The sequence below is a fragment of the Malaya genurostris genome, chromosome 1 (genome assembly GCF_030247185.1).
Source record: "Malaya genurostris strain Urasoe2022 chromosome 1, Malgen_1.1, whole genome shotgun sequence".
Lineage (NCBI taxonomy): Eukaryota > Metazoa > Arthropoda > Insecta > Diptera > Culicidae > Malaya > Malaya genurostris.
In genome coordinates this window covers 23,653,893-23,674,846 of record NC_080570.1, presented here as the reverse complement: position 1 = coordinate 23,674,846, position 20,954 = coordinate 23,653,893, and the positions used below count along the sequence as shown (strand labels likewise).

The 20,954-nt window shown below is 38.1% G+C and overlaps 1 protein-coding gene across 4 annotated transcripts in view; it reads right to left on the bottom strand.

Annotated features, from left to right (window-relative positions):
* Positions 1-3,948: 3,948 nt before the first annotated feature.
* Positions 3,949-20,954, bottom strand: part of LOC131434875 (ankyrin repeat and fibronectin type-III domain-containing protein 1-like) — a 359,205-nt gene continuing 342,199 nt past the window's right edge. For all 4 annotated transcript variants that reach the window (XM_058602104.1, XM_058602130.1, XM_058602114.1 and 1 more), the window contains 4 exons: positions 18,686-18,818; positions 8,557-8,763; positions 8,199-8,485; positions 3,949-7,108 (listed from right to left, as the gene is read on the bottom strand). In XM_058602104.1, coding sequence (XP_058458087.1) covers positions 5,188-7,108; positions 8,199-8,485; positions 8,557-8,763; positions 18,686-18,818 — 2,548 coding nt within the window. In that variant the 3' untranslated portion in view covers positions 3,949-5,187. The remainder of the gene's footprint in view (positions 7,109-8,198; positions 8,486-8,556; positions 8,764-18,685; positions 18,819-20,954) is intronic.

Sequence of the window (20,954 nt, the reverse complement as noted above, 5' to 3'; positions counted from 1 at the left end):
TTCTATTGATTGCCGAAAGTTTTCGTCAAAAAATTACCGAACAACGGAATTGAATCTTAGTGTGTAGCAGAATTGAAACCACACAATTTCTATTGAAAACATCTATGATTGATGATTTAGGGTTTCAAAAACCAGATCTAGAAACGGCAATGAAAATCGATGTATTCTAGCAACGCGTACTCTATTGACATATTTTGACATATTGTTCCAGTTTGTGAATTTGAGTGATCCCAACTCAAACCATGAGTTATGTTCAAAGAGCGTGTACGTTGGAAACACTACTGCCACCTATTTGACTATTCTCCGCGATCTTTCAAAACGTGTCACTACGTTCCGGAACGATAACAAAATCCTCCTGCCTGTGGTATTATGGTTTAGGCACAGACTAACAGACACGACAGTATGAGTAAATTCTTATAAAAATAATTTTTCGTGATGCATTAGTTCCACCTATATTGTACTGCGCGAACTATTTACTATCTGTACACCCCTTGCGTTATGTACAAGTTTTTTTACTAGTTGGTTTCCCCTCGTTTGTCAACACCGATCAACTAAGCAGCTGATTTCATCAAAATATTTGAAAATGAACCGTCACAATAAATTATTGGATTACGTTGATAATATATTTAACTTTTTCGCGATGTTGTAAGGTAAGGTAAGCATTTATTTGGCTCAACGTTGTTCATCTAGACTATTTTTTATTGTGTTGGTATTTTTCACCCGAAATTAAGTGGCGGCAGACCAGAAGCAAGTAAATATTATAACAAAACGGGTTCGATTTTGTATTGCGTTGGAGGATGAGAAGTAGGCACAGTTATGTATATAGTTTTGGCAATATGTATTAAATCTGTATCCTGCATGAAATTCGCATGGACGTATACAAATCAATACATTACAGGTAATTCTGTATGAATGGCAACTCTGTTGGTATATGAAAAAAAGAAACACAGTCTAGATGACAGACAGGATGTTTTTGATAGGGTATCGTGGCGCCATCATGACACATGCGAGTACTGTCCCAAATAAAGGAATATTCGAAATGACCGTTAAAATGATTGAAGAATCTAATTTGAGTGTCCTGTCTGTTAGTCTGTGGTTTAGGCACAGAAAACAGATATTGAACAATCCAATCAGCGTGGTCACCACGAGATAGCGTTATGGTGAGTGTTTTGACATATCCCATGCATTTAGAAAAATTTTTGACGAATTTTTCAATTTACTTGAGTTTGAAAGAATGCAGACGGCAAAACCTTACTAATATGGGTAAGAAAAACGATTATTCACATGTTGTCATCAAACATATGATTTCAAATTGTCCTATACTCTTGACCATCTAGGATGAAATTTGAAATTTTCAGTTCACATACAGATTTGATTTAGATGATAAAACATGAGTAAATAGACTAGTCATAAAACTTTTGATCATAATTTATCAATTAATCTCAAAATCCAACCCAAAAAACAAAGAATATCCCAGATATGCATACAGTACCCAACCTCACTTCTTCGAATTTGGTATTTCATGTTACGATTTCTCCATAAATATCAATCAAACATACCACGGAAAGTTACTGAATCATTAATGATCAATTTTTTTACCAAATTTTCACACGTTTTTGTATGTTTGTATTCGATTTATAAGAAAAAATAATAAAAACCCTGCATTTTGTTCGAATCTTCAAGCAAAATCTGAAAATTATCACCATCGCTTAGTTCAAAGCTCGCCACTCGGGCAGCGCTGCGATCGCAAAAGAGTTGATTGGATTCTTCAATATACAGGCTCACATATGAACTGTGTGTAATATTTGCTCATTCAACGAGGCGAACCAGGCGAACACTTGCAGATGTCACCACGATTTATGTGCCGCTTTCACATGAGACAGTATTTTGGGTGCTACATTCACTTCACGCTAGATTTTTGTTTTGCTGTTGATTAAAATGACAAGTTTATTTTTGTTTTATTCCGATCGAACTCTCGCGTGATTTATGCGCAATGGAAATAAAGTTGTCACTAACACTTGGGGAAATCGTGTGATAAGCGTTCAAATTGTAGCAGTTCGAATATTTCTATAACAGGCAGGAGGATTTTGTTATCGTTCCGGAACGTTTTGGAAGATCACGGAGAATAGTAAAGTGCGTGGCAGTAATGTTTCCAACGTATAGCAAATTTGAAATTTACAGAGGAGTTTGAAAAGTTTTGTTCGAGCCTGTTTATCTGTTATCTGTGATCAGAGCTTAAAATTGTCACACATTCTCAATGAAAGAAACCATTTCAGCAGTCTCATTTTCATTGTTTTACTGTCTCATTCGCAAATGACCGACACCAGAACAAACGAAGAGAGACGAAGCATTTTAGTTTCTCATCGAAAAAATGAGAGAGCATAATAGCCAACGTCACTCTTTCCTCTATGACAAGACGAAACCAAACTAACGTCTTCAGGTAGCAACAGCAGAATTGAAATTTTCATTCTTGCATCGGTGTATTGAAAATATGTGACGCTTGGCTATAAAAAGTGACTAAAATATGGCAAATCGAAGTAATTACATCCCAGAACTTTTTTGGAAACCAAAACTACTAAAAATTCGAGCACCAACAGTTAAAACTTATTGTGAAACCTTTTTCTGTCGTTTTCAATTCTCACAGCTTTGGTTGAATATCGACACTGAATACTATAGGATTTTCACTGAAAACTGCAATTGACTGAAAGGGCAAATGAAAGAAAAAACAACTTTCCCGTTTATGTCATGGACTGGACATGGATTTCGTTCTCATAGTTTGCAAGCGAAACTGAGAGTGACAATAATTTCTTGTCATTTTCGTTTATTTTTCAGTCAATGAAAATGACTTTTATTAGCTCTGTCTGTGACTCCACCATATTTTCAATGAGCATGCTTGATAACTTTTAAATTTGATCAGTAAATAAAGTGTGCGTAAAACAAATTCCGGCGCTTCTTTCCTGATTTTAATCAATTTCATATGGTTGAAAAATAAACCAATCAGTTCATGCTGATCAAAATTGCAATTTAAGAAAACCGAAAAGAAAAATTATTTAAGTTTCAACTTCCACTGATACGTTTGATTAACAACAAACACATTCCTGTTTGGAATTCCTCTTGCAGAAATTATTGCGATAAAAAGATTTACGTACCTTCTATAAGTAAACCCGCAAAATAGGAACCTTTAATTGTACACGCGAAAGGCAATGGATACGGAATGTCGTAATACTATTTATTTTTCCGGAAAACTACTTTTGTAACAGAAAATATTTAGTTTTGTTTATTTTGCGTAGCGCAATCTAATACAAATGCATTGAAGCAGTGTTGCTAACTTTTTTTTTATTAAAGAATTATTAAAGAATTATTCATGAAATGTAAGCAATTTTCCATCAAACGTTGGTGAAAAATTGATCAAAACTGATATTTCATCCAAAATGTCAGGCTTAACATTCATTTGAGAATAAATTATTGTTAAAAAAGATTGTTTGAAACTCAATCGTGTGCAAGCCACTTTGGTAAACTCGTTGCACTGCATATATGAATACATGGATCTATAGCGGCCCTTACACGAGTCATTAAAAATGTCATTACTAAAAAATAATATCATTTTAATGAACGTGTAATGGTGCAGAATGCCAGAATGACGAGATTTCTATCAAATTTGAAATACATAATAACTTAGTCATCATTAAAAATGACAAAAATAATGCTCGTGTAAGGGCCGCTTATGACATACGTACCAAATAAAATGTGCGTAATACACAAATTACAGAAGACCTAAGCTTTACTTGGCCACCATAGCATTCACTTATGTCGTTTTCGCGTGAGAAAACTAAAACTGACCCAGTAAAGTTACATCAAACAAATACTTCTCACGAAACTGTGTTGCAGTTAGGGTGGAAACTGGGTTAGGTTTGACGTTTCGGATTCCAAATGAATTATGTTTAGGTGTTTAATTTTTGTTCAACATGTATTAGAGAATCTCTGGTGCACAATCCTATAGACTTCAAAGGTACATTCTATTGGGATTTTATTACTATGATTTTTGTGTGTAATATCGAATATTTTAGCTGCAGATGTTCGCGTATTCTAGCATCTTTTCTTACAAACTATGTTCCTTTTTTGTATTTAAACCATATATAATTTCCCGTTCCATTGTGTGTCATACTCCATGCTACACTGATGATAAAACGTTGTCTTCATTACTGTTACTTAGCTCTTTTGTTTTTAGTTCTACCAAGGAATCAACGGAGGATTTAGATATATCAATTCTATGCTTGTTTTTTTCCATTCCTATCGCTTTTATGGAGGGATAAGCTCGATGTGAGTGTTACTCTCAATCTTCTGACATTTATTCTGTTTGTATTTTAATTGATTCTTTGACGACGAAGGAATTGGTAAATTCTTTTGATTTAATTACATCATAAGATTCTGTTAGTTTCGCTTAATAACTTGCTTAATTCAGTTTTACTCTCGAATCGTAACGCTCGTAATCAAACTTACGAAGTCTATTTTTTTTGTTACAATTGAATTATATATAGTGGGAAACATGTCATACATATATGATTTTTAAAATTGTTTCTAAACTATAACAATACTCTTTTTGTTTGCTTTGTTTTCATGTTACGATGTAGTACAACTACAGCTAGAACTGTTTCGATATCTGCATGGCATGTAAACACGGAATAAAACTCTGCTGCTGTTTGAACGGAATTTCCCTTTGTCTAATGATTTTTACTGTTATAAATCTATCATTAAAAGTCAATTTAGTTGACTCGTATATTTTTGGTATCTACTTCAACGGTCGGTTCACCTATGCTTTCAATTTACAGTTTACCACATACTTATTAAACATTCGATACGGAACTGTTGGTTGTCTTACATTCGACCTATTATTAAGTTAATTCTTTTTAAAAATGTCTACTAATCTGTAACGAATACAAACCGATTGCCAATCGTCAGCGGGTTCCAAAAAGATAACTGACGATTGACACTAGACTACCTTTCTTAATTCTGTTACTTACAAAAACAAGTTCTATCACATCGGTGTCTTTCATTGTTGTCTCATTTGTTTATTTGTCTAGTTGTTATTACTAACGAAAAAAAAAATCCGGGGTAGAGACAGTAACCTATTTGTACAGAGACGAAACACAATCACAAACATACACACAGATCGGTTGACGGATATCACTAAATTTCCGCGGTATCGCGGTTGGAATGCTCGATCGCAGCTAGGAGATCATGCTTCTGCCGCACGTACAGGCGACCCTTCTTCCAGGGATTCTGTAGCTGCAGTGGACGAAAATCATCCCGGAGGCAGCGTTCGCGAGCCCCGATCACCGCCACCAGACAGAAGTTGTCCAACTTTTCGGCTGCATAGATCGGACCTTCCTTGCCTTTCAGCACGACTGCCATGTTGAGCTGCTTCACGACCAGATCGATAACTTCGCGAGCCGTCGTTTTCTGAGTGACTCGTAGTTTCAGCGAAGTCCCACTCGGCAGTCCCGTTTCGTAGGCGGCGTACACCTGAACTATACTGGTGATTAGTGGTGTTGTAGTCGCGGCTGTGCTGTTGGAAGCGGAGGAACCGGCGACTGTCGATTCGGTTGGTGGTTTTGTTTCACTGCTGTTACTCGCTTCGACTGGTTTTGGTTGCAGCACGACGGGGGCCGGCTGAATTGGACGCCGTTGGGAGGATTGAGCAAGGTCCGGAATGGTCGGTTCTGTTATCGCTCGATGGTTCAATACATCGGGGGGAAGCTGCTGGAGATGTTTGGGCGATTCCTCGGTGATGTGTAGAGCAGCGCCCTGGTAACCTTTTGCTTCATTCTGCAGGGCGGTTAGCGTCGGTTTCAAGTAAGTCGTGACGATAGGTTCATAGTCGGGTTCGATTTGGTTGAGTGTTTTCAGTGTCTGTTCGCGAGGCTTTTTGGTGATTACTTTCAATGACGGAGCGTTACTGACACGGTTTTCCACGTCCTCACCGGTGGTTGTTTTGGTGACGGACGCGATCGTTGCTACGAAGGGAGTGCGAACGTTCAACAGGGGGCTGGATGTTGCCGAATAGCTGGAGTACATCGTCGGAGGTCGTTTTTTACTGCTACTCGTTTGCTCCGCCACCTTTTTCTTGTCCACGATCAGCGTGTCTTCGGATCGGGACGGGGGTAATCTCGGTACTACAAAATCTTTTTCCGGTTCAACCCCCGTTACAGAATAGTAACTATTGGCGGAGTTTGAATAGGCAGAATCTGCACTGTTTTTCCTGGAATTTACACTGCTGGCATCTAAAAATCGTTGACTGTTGTATTTCAGCAGTTGCTCAGACTTGGAATGTTCGGCATCCAGGAGGCCATTATGGCCTAGGGAGTTTTCTACTGCCGGCCCCGGCCATGACCCCCGTCCCGGGCTACTCTTGTGAAATGTTGGTGGACAACCTGGCGGTTGAAGTAACTTAGCCTCACTACCGACTTTTTTATCAGCTGAAATCTTCTTTCCAAAGTATGTACTTTTATAGTCCAAAATTTGTTTCATATTTAGCTCCGGCATATTGGCTCGATCTCTCGCATAGCTGATTACATCCATTAACCACCTAACACCCTTCCATATGGTGTTCAAACCAGTAGATAAGTCCTGCAACTTCGATAGTCGATCTTTGGCCTTTTGCAGTTCCGACGAACTGAACGCTTCTCGATGCAGATGGTTGGCCATCATGGTATCGAGCTCCAGAATGCAGGACAATCGCGAATATTTCTGCACAATGCTCGGCTGATACGTTTTCAAATGGATCATTTCGAATGCCTGAATCGGCATGGAAAACAAATCGCCACGCTGCAGCAGAACATCCTTTTGTCCCGGAACAGCACAGCTACTTTCGGCCGGTGGACAAACGATCAGAAAACTTACGTCGTGGTTCAGTTCGATTACTTCGATGTCGTACAGACGGTGGACAACCGCCACATCCACCGGAATGTCCATGTACTGGAACAGATTGTGCATCGCCTTGGTTAGTATCTCCAGGAAGTGCAGCTGTACCTCAGTCGGACCTTGGCTCTTCGGACGAAACTCCAGGATGTTGGAATGTTTGTGCTGGCGGATGAGCTCCCATTCTTCGCTGCAGTTGAGAAGAAACAAAAAAACCTGTTTTAATCCACCTAGTGGTGTAATGATGCCTTTCTCATGTACATATAATATTGTGGTATTCCATTCAAAATTTATCTCTTCGATTTTTGAAACAAACCAAGAGATTGTTTGTGCATTAACTAGTATAACATACAGAATAAAACAATGCTTAGATTGCGTGAGTCGTCCACATTTCCACAACCAAAGTCGATTCGTACGGCCACCAACTAACATGACACAAAAAATCTTCTAGTACGCACTCTAAATTACGATTTAAATGTTTGTTCTATCCGAAAATATTTTAAGTGACGGTGTACAATATTGAACACACTTTGCCCTATAATTCCGGAACCGGAAGTCGGATCCTGATGAAATTCAGGAATTCCGTATGGGACCACGAGACCTTTCATTTGAATCTAAGTTTGTCAAAATCGGTTCAGCCATCTCCGAGAAAACCTAGTGAGATTATTTGACACACACACACACACACACACACACACACACACACACACACACACACACACACACACACACACACACACACACACACACACACACACACACACACACACACACACACACACACACACACACACACACACAGAGACATTGCTCAGCTCGATGAACTGAGTCGAATGGTATATGACACTTGGCCCTCCGGGCCAATTTTCACTAGTCGGTTTTTCAAGTGATTGCATAACCTTTCTATATGAGAAAGGCAAAAAAACATTAAACCAGTGATATTTCCAGTCATGCAAGTTATTTTTATGCAAGAATTAAATTGCAAAATTATGAACCATAAATTCTCCCGAATGCAACGCTGGCAACGGTGGCAGTTAAATCACGTAGACGGCATAAGATTCCACAAATAAAACATATTCCGAAACAACCCCAAACCAACCGGTAAACTTCTACATAAATGCTTTTCCGCGCGCCACCCCACTTGGCACGGGAGACGTGTCGTCATTAACAGACACGTCCGCTGCGATGCTGTAAACTTATTCGTTATAGCAAGTGCGACGATAAACCAACCGGATAAAGTGAAAGTGCTGCGGTGGGTAAACCCCCCCGCCGGTACTTACGCCGATACGTGCGGATTGTCTCGGATCTTGCAGTGCGGTAGAACGTTCGGTGCTTTGATTGGCACCACCACCTGGATGACCTCCACCGAGCTCTGCATCTTGAGATAGCCAACGTAGAGACCACGCGGCAGCCGTATGTTGGATACCTGATGGTAGTTGATTTGCTCCTGAATGGAATTCATTAGCAGCTCGTTAATGCTGCTGTCCTCGTTGGAGATGGCTAACTTCTTGTGGATTTTGTTCAGCGGTATCCAGCGGGAGTTCAATACCGATACGCTTTTAGGGCTCTGGAAGAGAGGAAGATTTAGTGTGGTTGTAAATGTTTATTATACGTACAGTAAGTGCGGTTCGTTTTTACCTTTATACAATTAACACACGACAGCACTACGGTTCCGTGCACATCACGCAGCGGTTTGTAGTATAATTGACCTAGGTCTGTAATAGAGAGAGCAGACTGCATCTGGCAGGCGGCCGAAAGCAGTTTAGTGCGGAAGTGGATCGCCGAGGATGCGTTCCGTTCCATGTCCAACCGTAGTAGCTTCACATCGTCCCAAGTGCAGGCGACCTGTAGGGAAAATAGAAATAAGCACTAGTTACTAATCAAATTTCTATTTTTCTTTTAGTTTCGAAAATGGATTCAGCATTGCAAATTTATAAATTCTACTGTTTTGGCTTTACAGGAGCTCAAAATTAGTAGGTAACGTTTACAATTAAAAAATAGACAAAATTGGATATATTTCATGGGTTTACCTTCACCCGCACTGACGAAACTACTCATGCAGCACCAATCCTAGTAACCCATGAGTCAACAGACAAAATTTGACAGCTCTTTCAGTCGAACTAACTAACCGTGATGGCAAAACCGACATCGTGTGGCAATTTATGGGCCCGGATTCGCCCGCTCCGGTATCTACATCTTGGCCACTATCAGACAACGATCAGAGCATTGGAAGAAACAACGGTTCTGGACGGCCGACGACCGACTGAACGACAAGAAGTTCCAAAGGAAACTGAAGAGGAAGACCGAAGTGGCTACATCACTCCGGGAGGCAGCGATGCCACTTTTCCCTGAGGTCAAATCCGTAGATTTGCTCCGACAACACGACCAGGCACTTCGAAGAAAAATCTACATGAAAATTGTCCGTTAACGATTCACCGCCAGTTACCATAAATATAGTGACCCCTTGAGAATGATCGAAATAATCTTCTCGAGCAACACTGTTCAATTTACTAAGAACAAGTTGCTATGGAGTCCAAGAATAAATAAACAAACAATTTGAGAACGTAGATACGTGCAAGCGTGCATAACAGGTTTGAAATGTGAATCAATTTGCCTTTTGGAAAAGTTTAAAAAATTATTAGTGGTTCAATAATAGATGTAATGGCTCCCAATAAAGGTTTACTATCTCCAGTAATCTTTCCAATATATTTTAACCAGTCGACATCTCCTTGTTTCAGGCGGTAGTGGAGCCTCTAAGAAGGTAGTTGCAAACTGTTTTATAATACATTAAATTCATTGTTTAGAAATAAGAACAATTACAAAGCCAAATTGCAAGATATATTTGTGTGTTTTCTAATGTCTACAATATATGGAAATATATGAGATATAGGGTAACAGAGGTATTTTGGCCCACTTTGAATAAATATCCACCAAATATTGTAATATCTTTGATAAACCTTTCCGCAATAGGTAATTTAATGTTTTTACCTTCAAATTTATGTAACATGGGTTACTTCACATCAATTAAATCCGATATAATCGATAAAATTTGTTAGGTGGGCCAAAATATATGAAGTGGCCAAAATACCTCTGTTACCCTACAACAATTGCCAATTGACATAATTTGGAAATGCCATCCGAAAAAAAAATGCCACTGTTAGTTCATTCTCTTTGGATTCAGTTCTTCATCGAATAACCTCGAGATTTTTCCATCAATATATTTTATCCTGCCGTAAACTGTTTAGTGCAGTTTTCAATAATTGCTTTTAAATTAAATCATCCTTGAGTAGATAAGCTTTTGCTTTTTCAGTCGCCAACTTACGCGTCATTGTGAGTAATTTATTCTCTTCGCTCGGTTTAGGTGGTGATCTAGGATAACGATTTCTACCATTCATTTATTTCGCATATGAAAAATGATTCAGGATTTGTTTTGTTTACATTCATTTGGTCTATAATATACAGTAACCAAGGTTACAATAACTATTATTCAAAATCAATAATCTATCAATTTATGTTGCCAGTTTTAAAAATTTCTTAAGCAATGTCGTTTTGACATTACCAGGGGTAGTTAAATTTGCGATACAGTTTTTAATAGCGAGTGGCAGGATGTGTCGTCGTTTGCTCTATTGAGGCGAACTTTCCGTGTGGAACTCTTTCGACTGACAAATCATCCTTCCCAATAGAGACAACACAATTCACTAAATGCGTCTACATGTTCAGAATGAAAATTAGTAAATACCAAATATAAAAAAAAAAACAAATCAAAAGGTATGAAAAATTCACAGTTTAAAATTCTAAGCGATAAAGACAGACGATAGATGTCTGATAATTAGACACGAGGAAAAAAATATCGCTAACAACGATGTGACATTATTTAATTATTTTTCTTTGTTATCTATAGACATAATAAAAAATGAATAGTCAATAATTTTTTGAAGAAATTATGTTAAATCCGTAGATTTTAAGTTGTCTACCCGTAGATCCGTAGGAAAGACAGAAATCCGTAGATCTACGGATAAATCCGTAGGGTTGGCATCGCTGCCGGGAGGTACCTTGCGAACATGAACATACATGCAGGGTTGTTACGAAATCCGCGAAAAGTCGAAATATAAAACGCGATATTCGAGCGAAGCGTTTACACCACTATTTTTATGCAGGCGTTACTTTCTGCAGAACTTGAAAATCCACTTTGATCTATCTATATATAAAAATGGATGTAAGTTTGTATGTTTGTAAAGCCATAACTTCGGAACTACATAACGGTTTGCCACCAAACTTGGCACAGACACTTCTTGCATTTCAGAGATGGTTTAAGGAGTATTTTTTAAGGGGAGGTAGCGTAGCAAGAGCATTAACAGGGGGAGTCATGAAAAAAACTACAAGGATCAGCCCCTGGGGTTGTTCGAGCCATTGATGTGGAACAAGGCAACCAAAATTTCTAATGATCGATATTTTCTATTTATCGTCACATTTTTGAATCCTCAAATGCACGAGAGTCTGCTTAGATTGATCTTTATTAGGAACCAACACGCGAACCCAGAATATAGACTCTAATGCTATTCGCAACGCGGTGATGGATATCTGTTCTAAAATGACATACTGTCGTATTATTTAAAACTGTCAAAAATAAAACTCGAGCTTGACGATCTCAACGGAAAGATTTAAAATCTGTTCTATATATTTCTGTAAATGTATTGGTGTTGTGTCTATTCACTTCACTGTTTCAAATCAGAAACAAGCAAACTACACACTCAGATTTAATTCCTTTGTTCGGTAATATTTTTGACGAGAAATTTCGGTAATCTTTAGAAATGACCGATATTTCGGTACATGAGTTCTCTTTTACAATAATTATGCAAATATTTACCGGACGTTCAGTCTTACGTAAATTTCCATTACAGAATTTTGTAAATAGATATACAATTCATACGATAAATCTGAATAGTCGCCGAGTACGGTCAAAACCACACTGTCCGTATGGTAAAATTATCTTCCAATTACCGAACTTCTGTGAAAATTGATTGTCATGAAACTAACTGTCAATCAGTGTTTAGTAAATGTCTTTTTATTAACCAAACGAAAAAAATCTTGAAGAGTTCATCGAATGGATTGAGGTATAGGTGCAAAAGATTTTGAAACAATAGAACCACTAAAAACTTGTTTACTCATAGGCAGAAAATTATTTTGTATCACTTGTCCACTTGCTGCCTACACAAATCTTTCGAGGGTAATTTCTAGTGGAGTCGACGGATTGTGCAGTGTTTTGGAAGGCTCTAATAATTCCGGTCAGTCGGAACATTTGACCCTTTTTTGTGCAATAAAACCATAGCCACAACAGGTTGGAATTTCCTCCATTCGTTTTTGTAAATTTGTGTTGTTTTTTGAAATCCGAAAATCCAGAATTTTAACCAAAGGAAAATAAACAAACAAAAAATTACCGAACAATCAGTTAGATCCAATTGGTTTACAGTTTACGGAACATGCTTGCGATACGGATATCGATATTTAAGCTTCTCATCGCCAAGTTTGTGTTCAAGTTTTGTACGCAAGCAGTTATTTTTATAGCGTTTCTCTACCATTATTATCCTTCTGCGATTTTTTTTGAAGCGATAAACTTTATCTCATCACTAATCGAGTTTAACTAAATTGGAAATTAATCTTATGCACACTAAATTAGAAATTAATCTTATGCACTCAAAATTTACCCTGGGGTAGTTGTCATTTTCTCAGGCAAAACGACATAACATGGAATTTCATCCGATCTTGCATGACACAAGATCAGAGCATACCAGTTAAAGCTTCAAATCGTTTTATGTCACTTTTTGTCTTGCTGTCTAGCGACAACCTATTTCTGCCATGCTACACGTAGGACTGAAACGTTAGCTATAATTTTGCTTCTATTTATAGATTCGCGTGCTTCCAACAGCTTCGCTTTTGATTCGATTGACCAATCAGAGCGATGCTATCCCTTTGATATATCGCTTACTCCTTCAAAACCGTCGACTATGGCAGAGAAATCCGGTATGCCGGCGATTTTTTGCAGACAAAATAGAACACTGCTAGCTATTCATCAACATTTCAATGATATACAATTAAAAATACATGGCTATGTACATTCAAATCAATACGTAGAAATATTTCCGATCAAATGGTGACATAATATTAATAATTGATACAAAATTGACTGACAAACTGCTGTCATTTCGCAATGGTTCAGAATCTGTCAATTTTTATGGCTGCTTCCTGTTGTTTACACTCTTCTCTAACCACTTGTGCAGTTGTTTATTCGTTTTCATTAGTTTGTTTCGAAATGCGTGAACTTTCAGCAGAACAACGTCGATAAATTGTGTACAAATGGTGCAACGCGGACTGTCACTGAGAAAGATAGCAAAAATGGAAGGAGAAAGTGAAAAAGCCGCGCGAAATGCAATCAGGAAGTTCGGTGTGGATAACACCTTTAAGGATAAACCGAAAACAGGTCGAAAAAAGGTCCTGCTAACCCTCAGTCGGATCAACGTATACTGAAGGCGTTCGAGCAAAAGAAGGAGGTTTCAGTTCGGGAGTTTGGCCACAAAAAATTGGGCACTTCGAAGTCAAATGTTCTTCGTGCTAAAGAACGTTTGAATCTTCGAACCTATAAGAAGCAGAAACAACCAAAACGTAGTCCGACACAAGAAGCATCGATCAGGCCGAGGGTTCGAAAGCTGTACACTACGATTCTTGCTGGAAAGTTGAACTGCATAATCCTTGCCGGGACCACAATATTATACGGTGCGAGAAGGGCAAATGTTAAGCCAGTCCGAGACATCGATTTAAGTCGAAAAATTCGGTAAGCAAGCTATGGTCTGGCAAGCAATTTGTAGCTGCGGTAAGATTTCGAAACCCTTCATCACCACTGCTTCAATGAACAGCGAAATATACAAAAACGACTTCTACCCATGAATCGAAGCCACAAGGATCCTGTTGTGTTCTGGCTAGATCTTGCTTTTTGCCACTACTCGAAATCAACGGTAGAATGGTATACTACCAAAAATGTCACTTTCGTCCCAAAAGACATGAATCCACCAAATTGCCCACAACTTCGACCAATTGAGGAGTTTTGGGCATTAACGAAGGCACATCTTAGGAAACATGTCTCGGCAGCCGAAACCATTCAACAGTTCGAAAAAGATTGGTAAAAATTGTCAAAACTTGTCGCCAAGAAGCCTGTACGGAATTTAATGAGGAACGTTCGCAAGAAGGTGCGCCAGCTAGTCTACAATGGCTAAGTAGCAAATGTTGAGAATAATATTCTGTTGTTGTAGTCTAGTATTATCAGAATATCGAAAAAAATTTGAATATCTAACACTTGTGAATTATTTACAGCGGAATCAAAATGCGTTCATACTTTCTGGGACAGTCTTTAACATGACAACATTTTGCATACCATAGATAGCAAGTGTCCTTAACAGAGGTGGTCATTACAAAATTTATCTAATTTCACGAAAATCGGTGCTTTTTGAAGACCACAGATACTTTTTTTCACAACATAGATGTGATTGTAAGAATATTCGGTGGGGAAAGGGTGTAGTACGTGCCTCTAAAAAGGGGATGTAATCAAGGATGGCTTTTATCGTATCAAAGAACGTTCGCTGGCAACTCTTCACCGATTGAATCAGTGCCATCAAAGAGAGTTGGAAATCATCGCAACAACAAAAAACCCGGCTTGGCTCATTTAACATAGAATCGACACCAGTGCGAGAGCGAATTTCTCTCGATGACATTTCTGAGAATCAAAGGTTAGCACGCTGCTGTGGGGATCCTCTCTGAAGCAACAAACGGTTGCTTATTCTCGTTTCGCGATCCGATTCTATACAGGCAGTTGATAATTGCGATAGAATCATTTTACTATTGCCGCTTATTCTAACTATGTGCATATAATCTTTGTATAAGTTGTGTCTATGAAAATGTATGTGAATGCTCCACACAAGGGTTTTAAATATTGCAACCTAGTATGAGAATCATCAAGTCGAATCATCGATTCGATTTTCTGCGATAATTGTCAACTTGCTATTCTCTCTTGGGAAATTCCACACAGCAACGATCATTATCAGACTGTAAATTTTTCTTAAGGGCGTGAAATACTCAGAGTATGAAGTGGAGCGAAGGAATGTAGAAAAATTCTCTCGCGGTTCATTCATTGAGAGACTCGAGTTCTTGTAGCATCTTCTACCGTATTGAAAATGTTGTATACAATATAGATAGCAATATAGCAGCTTCTGTGAAATTTTCGGCAATCACCAACACTGGATGTAATGTTTGTAACGGCATAACTCCGGAACTACTGAATTGCTATCAAATTTGACACAGATACTTCTTGCTCTTCAGAGATGATCATTAGGACATTTTCAGGGAGGAGAGTGTGTAGCAAGGGTCCCCAACATGGGGGGAGGAGGTCAATGACGAAATTTATACAATTTGGAGGGAAACGACGTTTAGACTAGCAGGAGGGGTTTTTGGAAAAAATGGTACATTCAATTTTTCTGTAAAACAAAAGAGAGAGGCAAGATGGCAAGAATTTCAAGGTCGTAGTAGATAGTGTTGCTGTTGTTAATTTACATGCAACGCAATTTACTTCAAATAGTTTCAAAAGGAATTCAAAGAACTAAGGGAAAATATGTCGAATGTCTAATTGTAACAATTGCAATAGCTCGGAGCAATCGATTCGCGAATGAAGTAGGTCTTCCACAAAACTAGCCTTACAAACATCGCGACGGACAAATAATAAATTGAGATCAATCAGTTTGCGGTCATGGTAACTGGGTAAGTTTGAAGGATATCTCCAGGGAAGCGGTAGGAGAGCGAATCGGACAAATTTGCGTTGAATCGCTTCAATGCATTCAATGGATATCGTTTTGGTAATAAAGTGACCAGATACCACCAGCATATTCTCGAGCTGAGCGAACTAAAGCGCAATACAGAGCTTACAAGCAACGTACATCAGGGAATTTTTTAGTAACGTGGAAAATAAATCCTAATTTTTTTTTTTTTTTTGCCCACCACACTCCCCCACACCAAAAAGCTTCAATTTGAAGCCCCCTGGTAGTGGACGCAACTAGTCTCAGCGGAAAAACAAGAAACAAATAGACACTGGCAATAATAATACTAGAAATACAAATTTAATTTTGATACAAAGTCCGCTGAGATTCTATTTATTCATGGTTTGATGTGCAATTTATTAAAGTGGAATCCCATTGCGTAGAGACTTTGGAGATAGTAAACTCTATGTGCTGCAGATTTGATTATATGAAATATTTTTAAGTCGTCGGTGAACGATAGTTCCATACACTTAATCGAAAAATTTGGATCGTTGAGATACAATAAAATTGTAAACGGTGCAAGGTGACTTCCTTGAGGAACTCCAGAGGTAACAGCAAATGGTGAGGTTGTACAGTCTCCTATATTCACTATCATTTCATGGTAGAAGCCAATTCAAAAAGTGATCCGTTAAATCCCAGTCTACCTAACTTTGGAGATCGTTATGTGATGATTGATTTTGTCGAACACAGTAGCAAAATCGGTGTATATCGAATCTACTTGTAGTCGTGCTTGTAAAGAAGGTATGATGAAGGAAGTGTAGATTACTAAATTTGTGGAAGTTGAACGCTTTGGCATGAAAGCATGCGGAGTCTTAGATATGTAGTTAGAGCAACTTTTGTGTTATAAAATCCAGAACTATAATTTCAAACAACTTCGTTGCAGCGCACAAAGCAGCAATTCCACTTGTAGTTGGATACTATACCCTATCCCTAAAATTCAAGAACGCAAAGAACAATTGCAAATTTTGGATAGTGGAAACAACAAATTACTAGACCAATTTCTCATTATCAATCTTTGAGTGCGAAAATCTTTTTTCGATTTGCGCATTAAAATGGGGAAACGCAATCACATGTATCGAAAAGTTTTTGTAATTCCTGGTAACGGTTCTGCTGAAATAGCAATTTGTACCACTCGAGATCGGAGAGCATAAAATCGAAAGTTTGTCCACTGAAAAAAACGTTTGCTAGAACCGCCTTCCGTTACAATATTGTCCCGTTTAACATTTTTGTTGTATTCTCGCGCGGTGTTTAGATTGTAGTTTCTACGAAAAAAAAAATGTTTGAGAAACATTCTTTTGAGCTCAACATTTTATTGAAATCCGTGTTGGATATTAAAAATTTTCGTCTATTTTCAGTTACGCGCAATCACATATTTTGAATCGTATGTTCTAAATATCTACACTGGGGGCGTCATGCTAGCAAAAAAAAAAAAAAACTATGTGACCTATTATTAAAATGTAAGAGCTGAATATCTTGATAATATTATGTCTTTGGTTATATGCAATTCTTTCAGAGACGTTCATAGAGGACAGAGCGTCGTAACGAGAAGTGGATAACAATAACACGTAAACGCTATTAGAGTTGTTCGTATCAAATATAACATTGAACTGCAAGAAAAAATCTGCTTAATTATTTTAGTGTAACGTTGACTTTACTTTCTGTTACTACAAAATATAATCAACATCAACAGGTTGCATGCAGTGAAGAAAAAAAATCCTGACATTTCCTAGTACATAAATCATACCCCGAGAGGATAAGAAAGTTTTTATTCCAGTTTCGCCTGTACCAGGAACCGCACGATATTTTTTCTCCTGAGCGGGAAAAACGACGTACCGTGAGCCCGGATTGGAAAACATAATGAACTTATATTATGAATTGATGACCTTCTCCTATACGGCTCATTAGCATTGTTCGATGGAAGCAAAAAAAAAATCAAACCGTGAAATAATGAACACATTATTCATACGAATACGTTCTTTCTGTCGGGCGGTTCTGTCAATTGAGTTTCGGTCCATTTAACCGACGTAGAAGAGATGAGATTCCTGATTGGATCAGGTTCTACCAAGTGCGTCTACTTCGATTTGTTATCAAATGAAGGTTAAATATTTTCCGTTTAAATTGTGTTGAAATTCAATTTCAAATGTCACTACCCGGCGAATGCTAGAAGAGACATATCAGTCGACGAATGTTCATAGTTGCAAATTCTAGGTCACAGAACTTCACAGACGTTCGACAGCGTACATGTGCGGTACGCTGTTTTAGCTTTGCGATGCCGATTTTCTTGGCAGTAGTGCTTTGAAACAGATTTGCAGGCTAAAGTTTTTTTTTGTCTCGCAAACTTCTATTTCACTGCTACGCAAGAATAACGGTGTGATATAAAATGAGCCACCGGCACAAATGTCTATTTTATTTCAGTTAAGGTAACCTGTTTCAGTCTGACGATAGGATTTCAAATCCTCGCGCAAGCTTGCACCGTGACTGTTCGATACAATCGCGTGTACAATAAATCCACGAATAAATTGTTTTGGACGCATGGATGCACAATACCGATCTACCGAGGGTGGATGAAATAATTGATTATTTCATGAATTTATGATGATTGAGTATGCTTTCCGGAAGCGGAAAATCTGTGCCGTTGCGTGGGTTTGACGACCGAAAAATGCGCAAACTGAAATAAACATCTAAAAAGCTTATCGCTCAAATTTGACACTTTTTAATCCCTTCCTAATTGACGAAAGTCATCCGTTTGTTGGCTTTCTGTCGTTTTCCGATCTGGGAAGCTTCGTTGTAGATTGATGTTGAAGATTCGCTAACGAATATTGATTGCATTGTCATCATTGATAGTGTCTAACAAACTAAATTTAACGGCGAGGCATTGATCAAAAATTTGAAAAATTTAACTCTCTTACCTTCATTAGCCAGTAAAAGTCCGTGTGCAAATTGCTGGTGAATGTTTCATCGATTTCTATCACCGGCACAAAGTCCTCGTTGGTTAACAGCAATTTGTCCTCGTGGTAGAGCACACACGCCAGGTAGATACCCCTGTGAAGTACAAAATAAAAGTAAATAAGAAAGGGAGTGTCATACGTATTGAGGAAATGTGCCGTATTGAAGGAGAATGCATGTTTATACAAGTCAAAAAATCGATTCCTCGATTTTTAGGTTCTCGTACAGTTTTAGGAATTTTTTGGGAAAACTTTAAAGAAAAAATTAATTAATTAAAATAATTTCGTACAAATGACGGTTTTGTCAATGGATTGAAAAATGTTATCCGGACTCTTGTCCATCAAAAGTAACGATTTGTCGGTGGTTCGCCGAGTTTAAACGTGGTCGTACCGACACAAATGACGCGGAACGCTCGGGTAGACCTGTGGACGCCGTTACACCGGAAAATGTGAGTGAAGTGACAAAAATTATAATGAAAGATCGTAAAGTGAAGCTCCGTGAGATTGCTGAGATGACACAGATATCATAAGGAAGTGTATTTACTATCCTTCATGAAAAATTGAGCATGAAAAAGGTTTTTTCCAAGTGGGTTTGCTTTCGATGGAACAAAATGCACCCTGACACAAGTCGATGAAAACAATGGCGAAATTGAACCCCCCATACTCGCCAGATTTAGCCCCCAGTGACTACTGGCTCTTTGCTGATCTTAAAAAAATCCAGGGAAAAAGATTTGGCTCAAATGAAGAGGTCATCGCTGAAACTGAAGCTTATTTTGAAGCGAAAGATAAATTTTTTTATAAACATGGTATTGAAAAATTGGAAAAACCTTGGAACCATTGTATCACCATTGTATTGTTTCCATTGTTAGTCTCGGGACTTATTGATCCATGTGTTATTATTCCAGTTCAAAGAGCGTGTAGTTACCGTCGCGTTTGTTTACATCAGAGATGCCAGGTCTGCAGATTTGTTTACCATTCTGCAATTGTTTATATAATGCTGTACACCTTTTTGTGTTGCAGACTTTTCGAGTTTTGTGCAAAATTTCGTCACAATTTAGAAACTTTTGAAATTGCCGCGATGTTTTTGCTAGCTAAGCCAATTTGTGTAGCCAGTGCAAACTTTACAAACCCGAGCTATACTTAATAGAAAAATTCAAGCCTGCAGACATTTTTTTCGGATTCACAGAATTTTGCAACCCTGCCGGAAGATATTTTATATTTTTACCTGGCATCTCTGATTCACATATTAAAATATTAAAAGTTAACATTTCTACCCAAATTTCGCGCTAGAAATAATGTGTTGTTGTAAACTCTGTTCTAAACGATGTGAGCATGTTACTCAATTGCAGTAGCAATTTGACGAAAAATCTAGTCACCATTTTATTCATTACTTGTATGATGTCCTTAATATACTGAGGTCTTTTTTATGCGGTCTTTTTACGTGTTTTTTTATGCGGCTTTTTTGTGCGGCTTTTTCACGCAGATTTCCGAAGTTACGCGGTTTTTTACGCGAATTTTTTTAGCTATCCGTTTTTTTTGTTATAAAAATGCATGAAACGTCGAGATTTCGTGTTATCCCGAAATTTGTTCAAGTCAACTCTCTGACACTTTCGACTTTTGTAAAAAAAACATAATAACTATTTATGTGATTTCGGAATTATCAAAATTCCTAAATCGATTTAAAAAAAAATTCAAGGTTACACCAGAACTCGAAGTTGCATGCATTTCTTTTGTCGTTTTTCAATGGAAACACTTGTAGAGGGTTTTTCTCGATTGGCGCACTTTTCGTACAGTCGAGAAATCAAAACAGGTGCACTGTGTTTCATTGATTTGTACTGAACGAACAAAATGCACTTTCGGGGCAATTCGCGGGCAACTATTTTGCACCCGTTTTCTTTTCCGAGCAGCAAGCATGCAAACCAATATTAGCAGAAATGAACAAATAACAGTGCAAACTTTACAAACTTTACAATTACCCCGAGCAAGTGGAATCAATGAAAAACGACATAAGACATTGGGCATAAAAAAAAATTTCGTAATTTTTGCGGTTTTTTCGGGATTACCACGTTTGGCATAAAGTCGTTTGGCATAATGATCATTTGGCATAACAGGCATTCGGCTGCCTAATAGAATTTTTTCTAGGTCTAATGCGGATACGTTTCATCGTTTTTAATGATCTGCTGTCCGAGCTCACCGCCGCTCGTTCGGACTTAACTGAGAGATAGCCCCTATC